The 17,933-nt window shown below is 38.8% G+C and overlaps 1 protein-coding gene across 4 annotated transcripts in view; it reads right to left on the bottom strand.

Moving 5' to 3' along the window:
* The window catches only part of LOC139696208 (solute carrier family 2, facilitated glucose transporter member 1-like), a 191,721-nt gene that overhangs the window by 29,179 nt on the left and 144,609 nt on the right, over positions 1–17,933 (bottom strand). The window contains exon 1 of one of the 4 annotated variants that reach the window (XM_071594867.1): positions 1,211–1,670. The exons of the other annotated variants lie outside the window; for them this stretch is intronic. Coding sequence (XP_071450968.1) covers positions 1,211–1,231 — 21 coding nt within the window. The 5' untranslated portion in view covers positions 1,232–1,670. Of the gene's footprint in view, positions 1–1,210; positions 1,671–17,933 lie in introns of those variants that run through there. 4 annotated transcript variants of the gene reach the window in all.

Genomic DNA, 17,933 nt, shown 5'->3' with positions numbered 1-17,933 from the left:
GATGTACGAAATTCCATTTTTCCAAAAAATGGGCGACCTCATTAGTATATCATCACCTGCGGTCATTTGAACGATCCGAAAAAAAGATGGCACTGATTGCCAATGATTACCGTTAATGCAAATGACTATTTCCAAATATCCTCCACTTAGCGTTCCCTCAATTTTCCCTTATTAAATATTCTCTCGTGTCGACTTTTATGTCCACCGACTCTCATCATTTTTTAAAATACCACTCCACAATACGAAGTTTATTTAATACCGCGATTATATCGAAGAGTACTATTATAAGAAATCGCTTCGCAGAGAGTCGCAGAATTAAAAATTCCAAATCATTCGATTTTCTAATGAATCCATAGTTACAATTGACACAGCCATTCGAATGGGTTCGTAAACTGCTCATTAGTGCTTCATTAAGTCGTTCGAGTATGTTTATTGAAAGAGTAAGCAGGCCAATGAATGATCCAACGGTCATTATTCTTCCTGTGATCAAAAGAGATACATCGCGAACAGCCCCTCCAGTGGGTGTCTCCGGTATCGTATGCAATTCACAAAATTGGCAATTCATACTGTGAATAGGAACTATTTCCATTAAATTGGATTGCTCTTTTCTATCTAAACTGTTCCAAATATAAAAAAGCTATAAAAACATCAATATTTCACGATATTCACAAACATAACATCGGGGAAAATTTTGCGATAAAAATTAATTTTACAACAAAGAGTTAAACAAGCAACGAAACTTTAAACTCGCGACAAAATTGCAGTCCTAGTGAAACAATTCTTATCAGTCGATAAAATCAAGTATGAAATACACTTTTATTCGATGAGTATCTTATTCCCTAACTCACTCCTACTCCTGGATCTAATCCTAATTGAATTCTACAACCCTGCGATCCCTAATCAATCTATCTTCCTGAAGCCGATAACGACTGAATGCGGATGATAATCCGAACTGTAAAATTAACACATCCGACAGCGCCGCGACACTCCCACATGGCTATATTTGCCATCAGGGTTAAATCGCTCCCTCCCACCCGACGACTATAAGTGTCGACTTTTAGATGCACTTGGCAGACGGATAACACGCCGAGAGGAATTGACTGGGAACCAAGATGCCTCAGGGTTTTGCGAGATCTCCTCCTTGTCCTCCACCACCACCACATGACATTCACTCCGGCAGCGACGACCGAACGCGAAAATTGGTACTCACCGCTCTCTTGATGTACGGCATTTTTCCAACACCCAAATTCTTGGAGAGGCGACGGGAAGAATAGTTCCGGTGCGCAAAACCTCGGAAATCGGACGACTCGACGGGGATCGAGGAAGTTGAACGAACGTAAACCCACGGACGGTTGACGGGGAGCGGAGAAGTGAGTTTTCGGCACTTTCAATCCACTTCTCTCTCTCCACCAAGGGATGAAACTGGCACGCTGTTGTTGTTTACGCTGAAATACGCACACCGGTCGCGGGGAACTTTTTTTCCTCCTCGGTCCGAGGGATAAAAACCTCGCACACGTGGTTTTGAGTCGAAGATGGAAACGGAATATCTTTCCGAATCTCTAATCGAGCGCTTGCTTACCGACCCGGAGAGATATTAAGAGATATTATGCGGCAAACCTGGCGGGGACCAGATAGTTGAGCGTGACTCACACGGTTTGAGCGCGGGAATTGAAAGTGGCCGCCGACTGAGGGCTCCGTTAAATAACGTGCTTCAAGCGACCGAGTGGAGAGGGGTTTTGAGGGGGCAGCTCTCTCTCCACAGAGACGCGGTCACGTTGGGTGTGTGTCTGTGCTACGGAGAACGCCATTGGTGCATATTCCGCCTCCGCCCAGCCGGGAAGAGGGGGCTTGGGGTGGAGGAGAGGAAGGCCGGATAGGGGTGGGAAAACTTGCAGATAGCGTTTTAGGAAGCAAGAAATCCAGTTAGTGATCCGTCAGTGCCCGAAATGAAATGAGCCATGCTCCTCTCAACCGGCGCAGATGACCACCTCCTCTCAACCGGCGGAGATGACCACAGACACACACCCGGGAGACCGGACGGACGAATAGGGTCGACCCGTCTAGTCCTGATGCTGGGAGTGGGAGACGTATGCTGCAGAATTGAGTTGGAACGGAAGTGGGATGTGTCTCTCGAATACACACTGGTTATCATCTGTTTCGAAGAAGAAATTTAACGCGGTCAGTCAGAAACACGTGGCCTTAAAAGTCCAAATAAATAGGCTTGCGGCTTCGAGAAACGGAAATACGTACTAAGTAAAGAATATTTTTAAAAGCACTCATTTTTGAACTCGGCTCTATATGATTTCTGGGCAATAATAAAAACGATAAAGGTTTACCAATACCGGTAGAAATAGTATATAAACTTTTCCAAGCCTCACGATATTGCTTCGAAACTTGGGGACTATGGAGACTCAGCACTAGACAAAACCTTGTTATAGATATACATATTTGAACCGTACAATTTCGCGTCCGACCTTGAGATCGCTTTCTCAAGTTAGCTAAACATGAACCCGTCTTGCAATCGGCATGTCAGTTAATTATGAAAAAATGATTGATATGCTGCATTACAGATTTAAAGATTAGTTGTTCACGTCACACAATTCATAACAATGGCACAAAGAATGATATTAGATGCAAAATCAATACCAAGTCCAATTTACAGACTTCTTTCAGTATAGTTTCTTGCCTGGCGTTCTAACACCCGTAGCCACACGTCTTTCATAAGGCTGGCGCGATATCGTGTAGGTTTAGTTAAGCTATAACCTCTGGATCTACCTTGACGTTCTGCACCGAACACTGAAATGGAATGTGTGGACCTAATTAAATACCTAGGCGTTACTCTCACTCACTATTTCTCCCGAATGAAACACATACAGTGAATATGTGGACAAGCTAACAAAAAATTAGGATTTATTAGAAGAGTAGTAGCTGAATGTGATGAAAAGGTCAAAGAGAAATGATACCTGTCGTTGGTTAGGCCTCATTTAGAACATGCTGCGAGTATATGGGATCCTCACGAAGTTGGATTGATTGCCTAATTGGATCGCGTGCAGCATAGAGGAACTAGATTTGTAAAACGTTGTCATTATAAACTTAGTAGCGTATCCAAAATACCAGAGAACCTAGGCTGGGAGTGAAGGTTAAATTACAGATTGAAGCTATTGCATTAATTGGAAATGAGTCTTCTTAACAGTTATGTTGACCATGTATTCTTACTCCCTATCGTACTAAGGTATCATGTCAATAAAATAAGACAGATTTAATGTTGAACAGATAGATTTAAGATGCCATTTTTTCCACGAACAATAGGGGTTCATAATAACATTGTTCGACCGCGGTAGGGTCATGTTCGGGTAAAATTATTCTGGTGCGTATTAGCCCCCTGCCATGCACCCTGGTGGTGGCTTGCAGGGTATATAAATAAAAAGACGACGGCGCTAATGATGAGCCAATCTTGAAGGCATGTCGCCAAATTTTGTTACGCAGACAGATAAATATTTGCTGGCATTTAGCAACGTCGCTGCAAAAATCAATAGGCCAAAGCAATAAAAGTAGTAGGAATTAATTTTTCTCCATTCATGTATCATTTGATTAATAACGAAAAATTATTTGTTCAATTCAAGAATGTTTCTGTAACCTCCCTTGAAGTACGTGGGGTTAATTTTAGTACCTAAAAATTAGTCTTGGCTAGCCTGGCTAGTGCGTCACCAAGGGGTAATTTTAATTGTAAGGGGAACATATGGGGTTATGACGGCTCTCATTCAGTTTGTGATTAAAAACCTGTGATTAGAATTCTGAACCAATCAGAGCTTCTTTCGGATAGGATAGGATTCTCGTTCATGGCAGAAAGGCAAGTTGTAATTGCTATAGCTAACACGGATATAATTAAAATGTGAGAAGTTTAAAATCCAAAATAATTCTTTCATTATCTCAACCATAGTGATCACTAGGAAGGAGGCATTAGGTTTGGAATAAACTTGGGAAGTTGTACCGTCATCACTTTCCGGTGCCTATCCATTTTTCAGTTATTTCTGGACGAATGGAGGCTGCTAAAAAGTGAATGTCATTGATTTTGATCGATTGCTTCAACCTTTTTCCTAATGGGTCTCCATATTGCACAAGAGCATTGGGTAATTTTGAAATAAATTACTAATTTATGCTAATGTCAGCCGTATCCATCAAATCCTTTCCTTGGGCATGAGAGCTCAGCGACTTGAGGCACTGCCATAAGCTTAGCCACATGGCGATTTGTGTAGTGTATTAAAAGTTATTAATTAATAATAATTAGGTGGGATTGTCATTTCACGCCGGAGATGGTGTTATAAAACGGTATGAGGTTGCATACATGCATGTAGTTTCAGACTCGATCTGATGTAACCGCCTCATGTTTAATTGAATAGTTATAAAGTTCCAGCAATAAAAAATGTTAAGACCGATTAAAATTTGCAAAATCGTTGCCTAGTGGATAAGCGAAAGTCAATTTAACCCGTGTCCCGCACTTGTCAATGAAAGTTACCATCACGTTTACCACACTGAAAATTATTGTGTATTGAAAAAATTGTTGAAAGAATCAGTTTTGTCAGCGAAATTTTCTAAGTCGTCGATAAAATTAGCATGATTTTTTGGATGAATTGACCGCTTAGAAATCAAAAATTGAGCTTCGTGACACTGATTAATGCAAAAGCTTCGGACAACTCGGCGGGACCACTAAATCTGACATCTGAATCTACTGAACTAACTCCTTGTGTACAAAGCCTACAATTTTATGGCACTTATTGATTAAAACGTTACTTATGTCGAACGTGTTTATTTTCACATGCACGGATTTTAAAATCAAAGGAAAATAATTAACTGAAGCTCAATTTTTTAATCAGGAAAAAATATTTCTAATTTTGTGACATTAATTGATCAACATATTACTTACGTGTTTATCGTCACAAATATGGATTTTTAAATTAACACAAAATAATTAACTCAAACTTATTTTTTCAATCAGCAAAAAATTAGTTCTATTTAAGAAGCTCGATTTGGTGGCGAAATTACCCTTCTGAAGGACGTGACGTCAGCTTCTAAATGAATTTCGACCCGGTCGGAGTGATTGCAGATTTGATTTCAACGCTCTGTAAATACGAAGATGGTAAAATTAGAGAAATCATAATTTTTTAAGTTTACTCCATAAATTCATCTAAATGAGACGATCGAAATAATAAACTATATTATTTACCTCGCATTACCTTGCTTGGAATACCACAGTTAAACATTCATACACAATCATCTAATGCGTGGCCATTGGAAGATATTCCATGGATGTTGAAGTTATTTTCAGATAACTATTAAACGATATATACGTATTTATAACTCTTGGTTATGCCAAATTCAATCGCATAGCTAAGAACCACTGACTATAACTAAAAGGACAACACATTCAGCTGCCAATCTCTTCCCCATTGAAGCTTTACTCGTACCTAATGCTCAGAAATTCCACCATTTAGAAAAATTTTGAAATTTAGCACAAAGAATGCAATGAAAATGTCAATCTACTTTGTTTCGGGGGACGGGAGTCTTCCAGTAATGAATCATGGGAAGGGGAGAGGCCCTCCCCTCCTTTCGTTCGTGCAACGAGAATGTTAAAACGCACGTATTCAGGATTAAGATGCTCTCATAATGCTCAACCGGTGTCCTAGGTCAGCGAATCAAGGGGTGAACGACCGGTGAACGAGGGAACCCTCTCCTCACCCTCCGCACCCCGGGGTTTGAATGCGTCAGCCACAGGGACGAGAGGTGGGATTGTATGGAAAACTGCTTATACCATGTTACATTAATAGCACCAAAATACATATGTCAACCACTACTTACGCAGCGTATTTTCGAGTGAAAAGATAATGAGAGTTCAATTCTAAGCTCTACTTTAACGATTGAAACAATTTCTTACTTTTTCGTTTTCTGCATGTTCCGCAGCAAAAAACATCGTCCTTACACAGAGCATATTTTTGAAACTAGGACTTTCCAAAACCAGTTCAATTCGAATATGTAACCTACAACAATGGGGCTGGGAAAACATCACATGAAAATATGAGAAAATTCGGTCCAAATTATTTGATAACTGTAGTAAATTAAATACAATGAAATATTGGAAATGATACCCTCAGCTTCTCACGGGCTCTTTTAAGGCTGACTATATTAAATTCTATTTCCTTAATCCGTAAAGGGTTTTGTAACGCTTTATGGCTTAAGGAAATATTATTTAATATAGTCTGTCTAGAATGAAATATTGTCTAAAATGGGGATCCGAAAACAAATAACCAAAGTCATAAACTATCAGTTATGTCGGCAATTTTACCCAATCGATAATACTAATAATAATTTTACCCAACCAGCGTTACGGCAAAGTAAGGGTCCGATTTCGAAATGTACATTATATACATGTATAAATAACAGTCAATTTTAAAAATAATAGGCAAACGACAATATTAAGGGTGGGTGCGTAACCCACTAGGCGAATTAGGCTGATGGAGAAGAACTGTGAGGATTTATCCTCTCAGTACCCCATCTGAGAAACAAGAACTTACTCAACCACTCCGAAAATTTCAAAGATCTCTATCCACACCGCTCCCCACTCCTTTTGTTCACATTTTACCTCAAAGGCGGCTGGGACAAATAGTTTGTTTATCTAGCGTGCCACAAAATCTTTTACCACCCCTTCCATTGTGCGTGCAAGATCTCAGATTAATTAATGCCGTACGAAAATATTCAATAATACCCATGGGGAGATCCAATGAAAAATGCTCACATTTAATCGCCATCAATATTTATTTATTTTAGTTTTATATACCCTGCAAGCCACCACCAGGGTGTGTGGCAGGGGGTGAATACGCATTAGAATAATTTTACCCGAACATGACCGTACCGCGGTCGAACAATGTTATTCTAACCCCTAATCTTTCGTGGAAAAAGTGGGATCTTAAATCTATCTGTTCTAAATTTAATATCTCTAATTTTATTGACATGATCTCTCTTACCGTAGTACAATGGGACTAATAACACATGTTCCAAATCATTGCTAAAGAGACATCCTTCTAATTAATGCAAGAGCTTCAATCTGTAATTTCACCTTCACTTCGTGAGTGATTCCCAGCCTAGCAGTTCCAATATTTTGGATACAATACTAAGTTTATCACAACAACGCTTTACAAATCTAGCTCCTCTACGCTGCACGCCATCCAATTAGGCAATTAATCCAACTTCGTGAGGATACCATATACTGTCAGCGTATTCTAAATGAGGCAAAATCAGCGAAAGATAATATTTCTCTTTCAATTTTCATTTCTCACTCAGGAGAGATCGTGAATGAGGGTAACGCCAAGGTATTTAATTGAGTCTACGTATTCCATTTCGGTGTTCCCAATGCAGTAGGCATCCGGGTGGGAATTGCTCTTTTTCCAAAAATTTATGACTACGCACTAATTTAAGTTGAATTCTAATTGCTAAGTGTCGCACCAGCGTTGTATACCATTAAGGGCATTTGATAAAGCTGCTGTGTCCTTGTGATCACGGATACCACGGTAAACCACTGTCACGTTGGCAAATAAACGTATCTTACTAGTAACTACGAGGTCAATGTCGTTAACGTAAAGTAGGAATAAAATAGGTTCGATGACACTTCCCTGGGGAACACCAGAAGTAACTTCTACTGCATTTGAGCTAACTCCATCTATCACTACTCTGTGAACCCGGCCATTCAAAAAGTCGTTTATCCAATCCCGGATATTTTTATGTATGCCATATGCTTCTAGCTTAGCGAGTAGTTTAGTATGAGGTATTTTGACGGAGGCTATCTTAAAATCTAGAAAAATCGCGTCCACCGGAACATTGCTCTCTCCCGAAATAAGAGTATCATTAACAAAAAGCGCAATTTGTCTCGCAAGATCTAACTTTTCGGAAACTGTGCTGATTTTTCATTAATAACTCCTGATTATCAAGGTGTCTAACGATCGATCTTGCAACTATAAGTTCCATAAGCTTGCACGAAATGGATGCGAGGGAAATAGGCCTGTAATTACTTGGTTCCTCCTTTTCTCCGTTTTTAAATATTATTGTTACGTTAGCCGTGTTCCAATCTCTGGGAGCCTTGTAACTACCAGCAACTTCTTAAATATTATTTCCGGGTACGGAGAAATTTCCGAAGCTAGATCTTCAAATATACGAGCCGGTATTTCATCGGGCCCGGAGGATTTATTATGCCTAAAATTTTTCAGCAAACGTTCAATTCTGTTATATGAGATTTTAATTTTGGGCATTTGTCGATTTGGTAAGCTAAGCAATTTGGGGGTATTCTGAGAAATATTAGTGCAGACGTTTTGAAAGAAGGAATTTAATAAGTTAACCTTTTCCCAACTGCTGGTTAATCTTTCGCCTTTATCATTTTTGAATGAATTAACAGTTGACTTATTTCCCTGAACTTCTCTGACGTATAACCAAAATGCTGTTGTATTCTCTTTAAAATTTTCCGCTAACCTTTTCCTTTTCAATTCCCTTAACGATTTACGAAATTCATTCTTGGCATTCTCCCTAGATATCTTATTATCATAAATGGTCTCACACTTTTTGTCGCTAGAGATATCATCCCTGATATTTTTCATCTTAGCTACACTATAGCCTTTGACTTCGTAATGCATTTCTAACATCCGCGTTGTACCATTTAAGTTCCGTGTTATCTTTTTTAAATTGACAGGGAATGAACTTCTTGACTGGTGAGCGCGTGATTTCAAGGAAGTGATACCACGTACCCTCAGTATTTCGGTGATTACCATCTTTCTTAAAACTAACAAATTGATTATATATGGCTGCGTAGGTTTTCGCGGCGGTGGTTTGAAGTACTCTGCATTGTCGGGTTTCACCGCGTCGTTGTTTGATTCAGACAACAGTTTCGCCGAAGTTGCATTCGGCGTCTTCAGGTCGAAGATGAGGGACTCGGAATATAAGGGTGGCAAAATTCCGAGTCCCTCATCTTCGACCTGAAGACGCCGAATGCAACTTCGGCGAAACTGTTGTCTGAATCAAACAACGACGCGGTGAAACCCGACAATGCAGAGTACTTCTAACAAATTGATTATGTAGTCCGCACTTAAGGCCATCGTAGTCACCTCCTTTTAACAAGTAAATGTTCCTTTTAGGCTGCTTATTTCGGACCCTATGAAGCGAAAACTTAGCATTTAGTGCCCTGGGGTCACTAATTCCTTTTATATTTTCTATAGTTAAGACTTTTTCAGAAATATTCGTTGCTAGCAAATCAAGAATGTTATCGCCTCTAGTTCGTGAAGTGACAAGTTGATTCAATGAGTTCGACATAAAAGAATTCAATAGCCATTTGCAGTATCTTTTTGTTTATCCCCCGTTTTAAAACTATGTACGTATACGTATGTGCTCCAGTCAATAGATGGGACATTGAAAACTCAACCGATTATATTGTCGCGATAACTGTGTTGGGATAAGAAACCTCTGATTTGCTGATCTAATTCTTCTATTGAATTGTCTCTATTGAATGGTGGTCTGTAAAATGCGCATACATTAATTCTTTTGGAATGGGGACTTTAAACTGAGCACCAAACGCTTTCCAAACTATTACCCGGAAATACCTCAGCCCTGCTGACGCAAGAAATTTTGACTTCAATAAAAACACCACCCCCGATTCTATTTGTTCTGCCATTTCTGTAAATGGAAAATAATACTATATATCATTAAAATAAATATTTTATAACTGTAGAAATACTAGTCCAAAATATAAATTATCCTCATTTACAACTCTACAAATTAGTCTATTTACACTGCGACTTCAAATTTCCTTACATTTTTCTCGCTTATCCTTTCTTTACGAACTTCGCTAGGCACATTCTTCCAGCTTATTCTCGTTCGCTTCGTCTCCATCGAGTCCGTATTATCTGTACAAGAAAAGAAATGTGCAAGGGTGGAAATATTTGTACCCAGTTTCAAATCACAACCAGTCGTATCAAGTGTAGGGGTCGTTGCTCTAAACGGATTTCAATGCTTCATAAATATAGAGATTTCGCAATTCTTGAGGGGGAGGGGGGATTATCCCGGACTTCAAAAGCAGACAATGATTTGCTGAGAACGGCTTTAATTTTTTTTAAAGTGTCTCGCCAGCTTACTTCATCCAGCCGGCAGTATTTTCATATCATCAATTTTAATAAATCCGCTGCGTTTGGTAGAGTGAAAATAGAAAAACTGCTCAGCATAATACAGCCTAATTACCAATTTAGCTCCAAGATCACGTCATGGCACTGGATTCGGCAATAATTGTGATCCGATATTCGACATTCACCCCATTGGTGACCACCCCTATCCCCAACCATTGTGTAAAGACAGGACGAGGTGACCTCACAACCCCTCGGGTTAGAGGTGAATTTGTGGAGAGGGAGGGAAGTGGTGGGAAAGAAATATGTTGGGAGGAGGGGAAGTAGAAATAAAAGCGTGATATCAAAAAGAAAAAGGAATCTGATGGGTGTCATGGCAGATGGTACGAGGGCATTGAACTGAAATACTAAGATTTAGATCGCACTTTATTCTTTCTCAAATCTATGTGAGCCATACAGAACCCATTGGCAAATAAAATTACTCTCAGCTGCAGCTCGTGCGTGTCACCCTTTCCTATTCCTGCTAAAACTGAGCGATCGATATTCAGTAGTGACTTAAAAATGACTAGACAAGCACTAATAGTTATTTTTCAAGCGTGTGTTTTCCTTGATTATTGAAATTAATCAATCCGTTTCCTAGATCTCATCTCACTGCCTTACCCTCCAATAACGCGATTACCATACGCCAAGTGAGCAGTTTTGTCCTTCGCTGAGAAGAGGCCTTGGGTTTCTTTTTTCCGTGGTGAAAATCTTAAGACGAGTGCTTCGTCATTTTCCAAGCGGACATACGAGTATGAGGCAGCATACGATGACTACACCTCAGTGTCGAGTGCGGGCATCTGACTCAAACGGGTACAATGTTAGACAATCGGGAGCTGAATAGCAGGGCTCCTCAGGAAAAAGAGACATACTTGGGAAATATTGAGTATTTGAGTTTAGGTATGCGTCTCGGAATTTCACACTCCCACGCGGAATTTAACCCTTTATATTCCATATTCAGTAAACTCTGTGCGCCTGCTTGACATGAGATTTTTCTGTAGTCCAATGCAATGCAAATGGTGTTCCATACGTAATCAATATGCAAGATAAATTTACTTCATGAGTTTTGTCCTGCCAGCACATCAGGTCACCTTTATCTTCAACTTAAGACGTCAAGCCGCGATGGGTCTTACATATTTAGTAAATTTGTGAAAAACAATATTTTTAAAATTATATTTGCACATTTAAAATTTTCACATTACCGTAAAAATATTACGCGTCTGCACGAATACAAATTTCTGTCGAACGATTCGACTCGGTAACCGATGAGAATAGCATAGATGGCAAGAATGTATGTGTGTGTGTGGATTTGAATATTCTGCAAATAATACGTGTGAATGAGTTTTGGTTCTCTAGTGTGACGATTCTACGAGAACGGATGTTTGTCGAATCGCTTCAGATATACAAGTTGGACAAATGTATTGAAAAAGTCGCAGATATATGCCAAAGAGGCTTCGATGACAAGGAATACTTTATATCTCGTTAGTAGAAGAGTATCTATGAAACAATCCATTCACATGGCTGGAGAAAGTTGCATGAAAGTACAGGAGAGTAAAGAAGAAAGTAAGGGAAGAGTGGACGTTTCCCAAAATACTAGGATTTTGTTTATTTTCCCTACTACGATCGTGATCGATGTGAAATTTCGTAGGCCCTAAAATTTCCAAAAGTCTGAAGCTATTCACTGGCGTGCCAATAATTGGGGAATGTTAAAAAAACCACTAATTACTTAAACTTTATATTTTTTCAGAAAACGTTGTGAAAAAATGAGTTCTGTGATTCAAAATTCAAAGCTTAATTATTCGGTGATCATTAATTTTCACAGAGTAGGGTCTGAAATATTCAAAAGTTGAAAAAATTCGCCCTCTACACGAGGATGACTAATGGAAATGATAATACGTCTATATGGATGTATTTTATAATTTCATGCGCTTTAAGTTAAGTGCCGATAGAGAAAAGGCTCCCCTGTCGATTACTTATTTTTGAAGAACAAATATAAAATTCATAGCAGATCAATTTGGGTTGCCCAAAGTTATTCCGACCAAGACTGGTAACGTAAAAACTGAATTGAAAAAAAAACTAGTGTTGATATTCTCCAAAGGTGACGTCAGTGCTTGTTTACATCAGCTGGACTAAATATTCAAGGTCCGCCCTTGATACGAATATCATAAGTGTTTTTCGTATTCCCGGAAACATTGACGACTGAAACAGAGGTCAAGCACATTGACATTGGAAATCATTGCTTGAGAAAGCAAATCGAATAGCTGAGAACATCTTTTCGAGAGACGTTCAATTAATTGAATGTGTACGTTTCCGGCGAAGTAGTTAATAGACATAAGGAGGAGAAGTGTAATCGGTTAGTTTGAAATTGCTAAAGGAGAAATAGAGAGAAAACTGCTGGTGATGACGGGTTGGAAGAAAATCTGGAGAATGGGAATTATCTTACCCATGAATGACGTCACCCTTTTTTCCGTTTACTACTACTCACGCTCTTTCAAGGTTGGCTCGCGACCGTGTGAGCCAAAAACACAAGAGAAAGTCGACTTCTTCGGACATTCTTGTACGCCAATTAAATTTTTCTCTCTTATAAAATACCTAAATTATTAAAAAGTACAATTAACACGCTGGACATGCGGAAATTCAGAGTATTGGCAAACCCTAGTTTTCGTGAACACCTCCCTCAGCATAGAAATGAAGTCACAATAGTGATTATACTTCATTAATTATTGAATTTGTATAAACTCCAAACCATTAAAAATTATCTTAATAGTTTTGAAAAAATAAAATATAACTGAAAATACCTAATGCCTAATCCATTTTAAAGTTAAGAACTGAAAATAATAAAGAGATGCCAAAGTGCGCATGTAATTCTTCTTCTTGCTATCGGAGGGGTTTTTGCCTCTGGGTGCTATTTGGGATTCACATAGATATGCGCGCGTCCCACGTTCCCCGAAGAAAAATTTAATTGGACAGGGATTCCCATTGGGCAAAAGTAGCGTACGTTGGATAGTGTAATAATATTATGCCCTAATATTTATTCCCCATAACATCTCACAGCTCTCAGAGTATTACCTAGTCTCCTTTAAGAAGTGATAATTTAGATTCAATTAAAAAAATTACAAGGAATAAGAATTATTTCATACCATTAATACGTAACGCGTCACCGTAACCCCCCCCCCCCGCCGTGGTGGCCGAGGGAGCGTCACGTTATTCCAAATGTTATTTTTACCCCAAATGGCGTGACGAAATCAATGGATCACAACTTTCCTCGCCCACGGGCCAACCATCGACCAAGGTTGACGGTAATTTCAGCAGTATTTCCTGCACAGCTAAGGAATTAATGCATTTTGACTAAGTAAGTGCGTTGGAATGCGAATCATTGCTTAAAATGCCGAGAACAACAGAAACCGCGGTAATCATCCGCGGTGAGGTGAATCAACCTCCTAATTTCTTCCTGCTCAATGGTGATTTTGAACCGGTTGTTTGAGTTACGTCCGGTAAGTACTTCATTGGGCAATGAGAAATTTAAAAGGAATTAGCGTATCCACAAAAGGAAGAGCATATAAGGTACTGGTTAGTCCATAGTATGGGATCCATATGAGGTGGGACATAAGCCACAAAAAGTTCAAAGAAAGGCAGCAAGATATGTACTCGGAAAGTACAAAAGAACAGTGCCACGGAAATGCTGGACATACTGAAATGGGAGAGTTTGAAAAATAGAAGAAAAAGAAGTAGGTTAGGCGCGATGTGTAGAATTGTTAAAAATGACGAAGCGTGGGAAGATTTATGGATTGAGATAGAAAAACCTAACTTTAAGGGAAAAAAACGACCACAGTTTTACAATAAAAATTAGGACGCAGAAAACTAATTAAAAATATTATTTTTTAAACAACTATTTTTATTTGGAAACAGCTGCCTGGATGTTTATTTGAGCCCTTTCCATTCAATTTTAGGAGTTTTAAGAAAAAGTGTAAAGCAGCCACTGGGTGTTAAACTTCATTGATCAGTGATTATTGTGCTATTGCACTTATCAAAATATTGTTTGTATGAAGAGTGCGTGATTATGGACGGAGTGTGGCGATGGATGCTGCGCAGTATGTTTTCGTATGGTGTGAACCTAGCCCATGGGTAAAGGTTTGGTTGGTAATCTTTAAGAGTCATTGTACATAAGAGCATATTGTCTCATAATTGTTCTTCTTGAGTATGTATGCATGTGCATTGTAAAAGTGACCGTTGACCAGACTTGACCGTTGCCACACCAGGGCAATTGCCTAATTGTAACGATGTAAATTCTTAAATAAATAAATAAAGCAACTAGCCTCTTTCGTTTAAAATGAACATTTTATCCTTAATAATATCTTGTTACAAGAAATCGTATTACAGTATTTTGAAGAATGGATCGAAAGAGTACCCGATGGAAATACCTACTTGGTGTGGGTGGAAATACCTACTTGAAGCGTGTTGGCTCGGAGCATGATTTGAATGTAATGAATGCCATATGAGCATGGATATAATTCAGGACAATGCCAGCAACGCAAAATGTCAGCGCCGATGCCATGAAAAGTCCATTGTAACTTGAACTTTGTTCGGAAAATACCATTCCATTTTTCACCGAGGTCATGTGCTTATGAACTTTGAAACTCATTGCGAAACTGAGATACATGAACGAAAAATCCCTCGAGGCTGTTGAACATAAATTTATGTGAGGCGTTTAAAAAGAATGTTATCAGTTGCGTGACTTACCAATGAAAATTAGTGTGACGAATTCTTCGATATGGTATCCTGTTCTGTAAGGCTTGACCGCAGTCCAAGGTGCAGCGATAAGTAAAACATCACTCTTCTATCGTTCTTCCTCTATGACGTCTGGGAATTATGACTGTTACGCATGTAATTGTTGTTGCAACATACCGTATAAGTAATGCCCCATGAATCTTTGCTCCACTTGAGAGTGATTTTAGACAGATCTAGGTATCTTATACATTTGAAGCTATCTCATGTGCAATTCACCTATTACATTTTAAAGTAACAATGCTACATGAATGTTTTCTAAACTCTATACACGTGAGCATCTATTAATATATTCTCTACCCTGCCGGATCTCTACTAGGATTAAAACACATAATATATTATTATTATTATTATTTTTTAATAGTCGACCATTTAAGGCAGGTTTTGATGGACACATTCTACCGCCGCATTTACGGTATAAGTCTCAACTGACGAAACAACCTGTTACCACACACTATACACGTAATAAACCCTTCCTCGATTCCTCATACTCCCTGTTTCAATTGAATTTGTCCTATAGCCTATCCTTATCCTCTCCCCTCCTTGCTTGCCCAATATACTCCCCTTGATCAGTCTTCAACATTCCATCCCAAAGAAGAGTACTATGCATCCACCTCTCATTCCTTCTTTGAATTTCTCCCAAAAATCAACCCTCTTTCCTCACCCACCAAACCTTGGACTTCGTTTGTTTTCCTTTCCGTCCATTTTACCTTTTTATCCTTCTCCACGCCCACACCTCAAAAAACTCCCATCAACGCCCATCATCTTGCTTCAACTACCATATTTCCTTGTCCTAAAAAACCAAGATATGCAATTGAGATATAGCATTTGCTACGTAACGAAACTAAGTTGAGATTCACAGCTAATTTACCAACGGTGGGGGTGGAGCAATAGCTAAAGAATGAAAGCGCCAGTACATCTTATCAGTTTGAATGCCTTTTTCTTCTTCACTTTTGTGGAGCACTCCACGCGTTTTTGTTATGGAAAAGGAGTTATCATTGATAAACGGCCCAGAGAGAACTTAACGATTGTTTACAAACATTTTGTGTAAGCAGTTGATTCTTTGGGTTCTCGTATCGTCGTCGAACTTTTTTGAAAGTTTCGCAACAAAATCTGTAATTAATTAAAGTAATTACATCAAGTATAACTCAAAAAAGGCAATTTATTTGCGTCGAATCTACGCACACGCAATACACTGAAAAATGTAACGGCTTGCACCGTTGTGAAACGAGCTTCAGAAAAGTTGGAAGAGAAAGAAAGGAGAGAAGAAATAGTAAGGAGAGGTCTTCTTAGTAAGTTTGTGTGTTCCCATTTTTTTTACGTGTCCAGGAATAGTGCGCGAGAAAAGCGAGTACTCGATTCCATTCGGCAGTTAATCCCTTTCATTCTTCTCCGAATGTCGGTTGTATCTTTCCGTGATAGTGAAACTGGGATTATTACCTCGATTCCGCGAGGAAAAACGAACTTTCGTTAACATCTAGTGTGCAAGTTTATCCTGAAATTTGGACTTCATCTCTACAGAGGATCTCACATCTCCGACTTCATGAATACTGTGTCGAGGCGCAATTCTTGAATCAGTGCTTTCTTTTGATTTACTTGATGGATCGTCTCGTGATTTCAAATGCCGACTCAAAATTTATTAAATAAGAGCCCACACAATGGAGACGCTGCATCAATACTTCAAATTTGAGACGGTGGTTCGTTCTACATACTCACATCATTTCTTCAGGATGTTACAGTGAGATTCGTAACCTAAGGCTTAGTAAGTGCAGATCGTATGAGGTAGCGGATTGGTAAAGGTGAAAGAGCAGCTTCGGAGGCGCAACGCTGCCATCGTTATACATTATCATGGTGTGGTGTCTGCCCACTGGTTGCTGATTCAAATAAAGCAGGAAGTGCTTACGAATTCGGTATTGGTTGGCTCTATTAATTCAGGAATACTAATTAATTCGTAGTATGAATAAACCTCAGCTGCTGAAGTATTTTTAATTACATAAATCACAAAAACAACACACAGTTATGATAATAAAGACATCAATGGGAGCCAAAATATAATGTTTCCTCCTTTCAAAACTTTTATTTAGGAATAAATACATTCAGACGAATATAGGGTCACCAACCCTGCCATTTTCTCCACCTTCATGATTTTCAAGGAAGGAATTCGGTCGCTCATTCACAACCCTCACTTAGTCGTGAGCATTTTCAATTACAATTGAACCAATTCTTTCTAGTTTAGTTTCTCAGTCAGACGGTCTTCTATTTTGCTCGTAGTTGTTTATGGTCCACGAACGTTACTCGAACGAAATATTGTCTCCTTACTGGTTGATTCAAAGGATATTTTTGCATGGAAGATTCGATTGGCTGTCAAAAAAATTGCCTCTTTCGAAATCCCTAAACTGTCAACTCCATTAATGGCCTTTTATCGTCTTTCTGTTATCAGCAACCCGCCCACTCCAAACAACTCATCATGCTTCGTCTTATCTTATGTAGTTTTAGAATTTTTTTCGCTTTCCTTCTCCGATAGCGGCACAACACTAGCTTTACTCCCACTCCGAATAACTTTCATTAAAGAATAGGTGCCCAATATTGTTACGCCACCATTACGGAAAACACAAAATGGTAATAACTGGAGTCTAGTCTTGGCATAATTACGTACTCTGTGCCATTACAAATGAGAATATTTATCCATTTAGTGGCTCATTTCAGTGAAGTTAGATGCTATATGCAACCTTCGTGGAAATTAATAATCTAATTAATCATAAATGATTCAGTAAGTTATCTCATTGATCGTGTAAAGACGAAAGCGTAATTATTTAAATTGGAGAGGTTTCCGAAACTGTTCAATATTACATCATGCAAACATACAAACATGCTTGTACTATAAATCTCCTACAAAATATATTATGATGTGAAATAGGCGTAGACAATTTAATTACCATCAAATTAAAAGCTGTCAAT

This window comes from Hetaerina americana, unplaced genomic scaffold (assembly GCF_022747635.1).
Source record: "Hetaerina americana unplaced genomic scaffold, ioHetAmer1.1.p SCAF_7, whole genome shotgun sequence".
Taxonomy (NCBI): domain Eukaryota; kingdom Metazoa; phylum Arthropoda; class Insecta; order Odonata; family Calopterygidae; genus Hetaerina; species Hetaerina americana.
The sequence above is the reverse complement of the archived record's forward strand: the minus strand, read 5'-3'. Positions and strand labels throughout refer to the sequence as shown.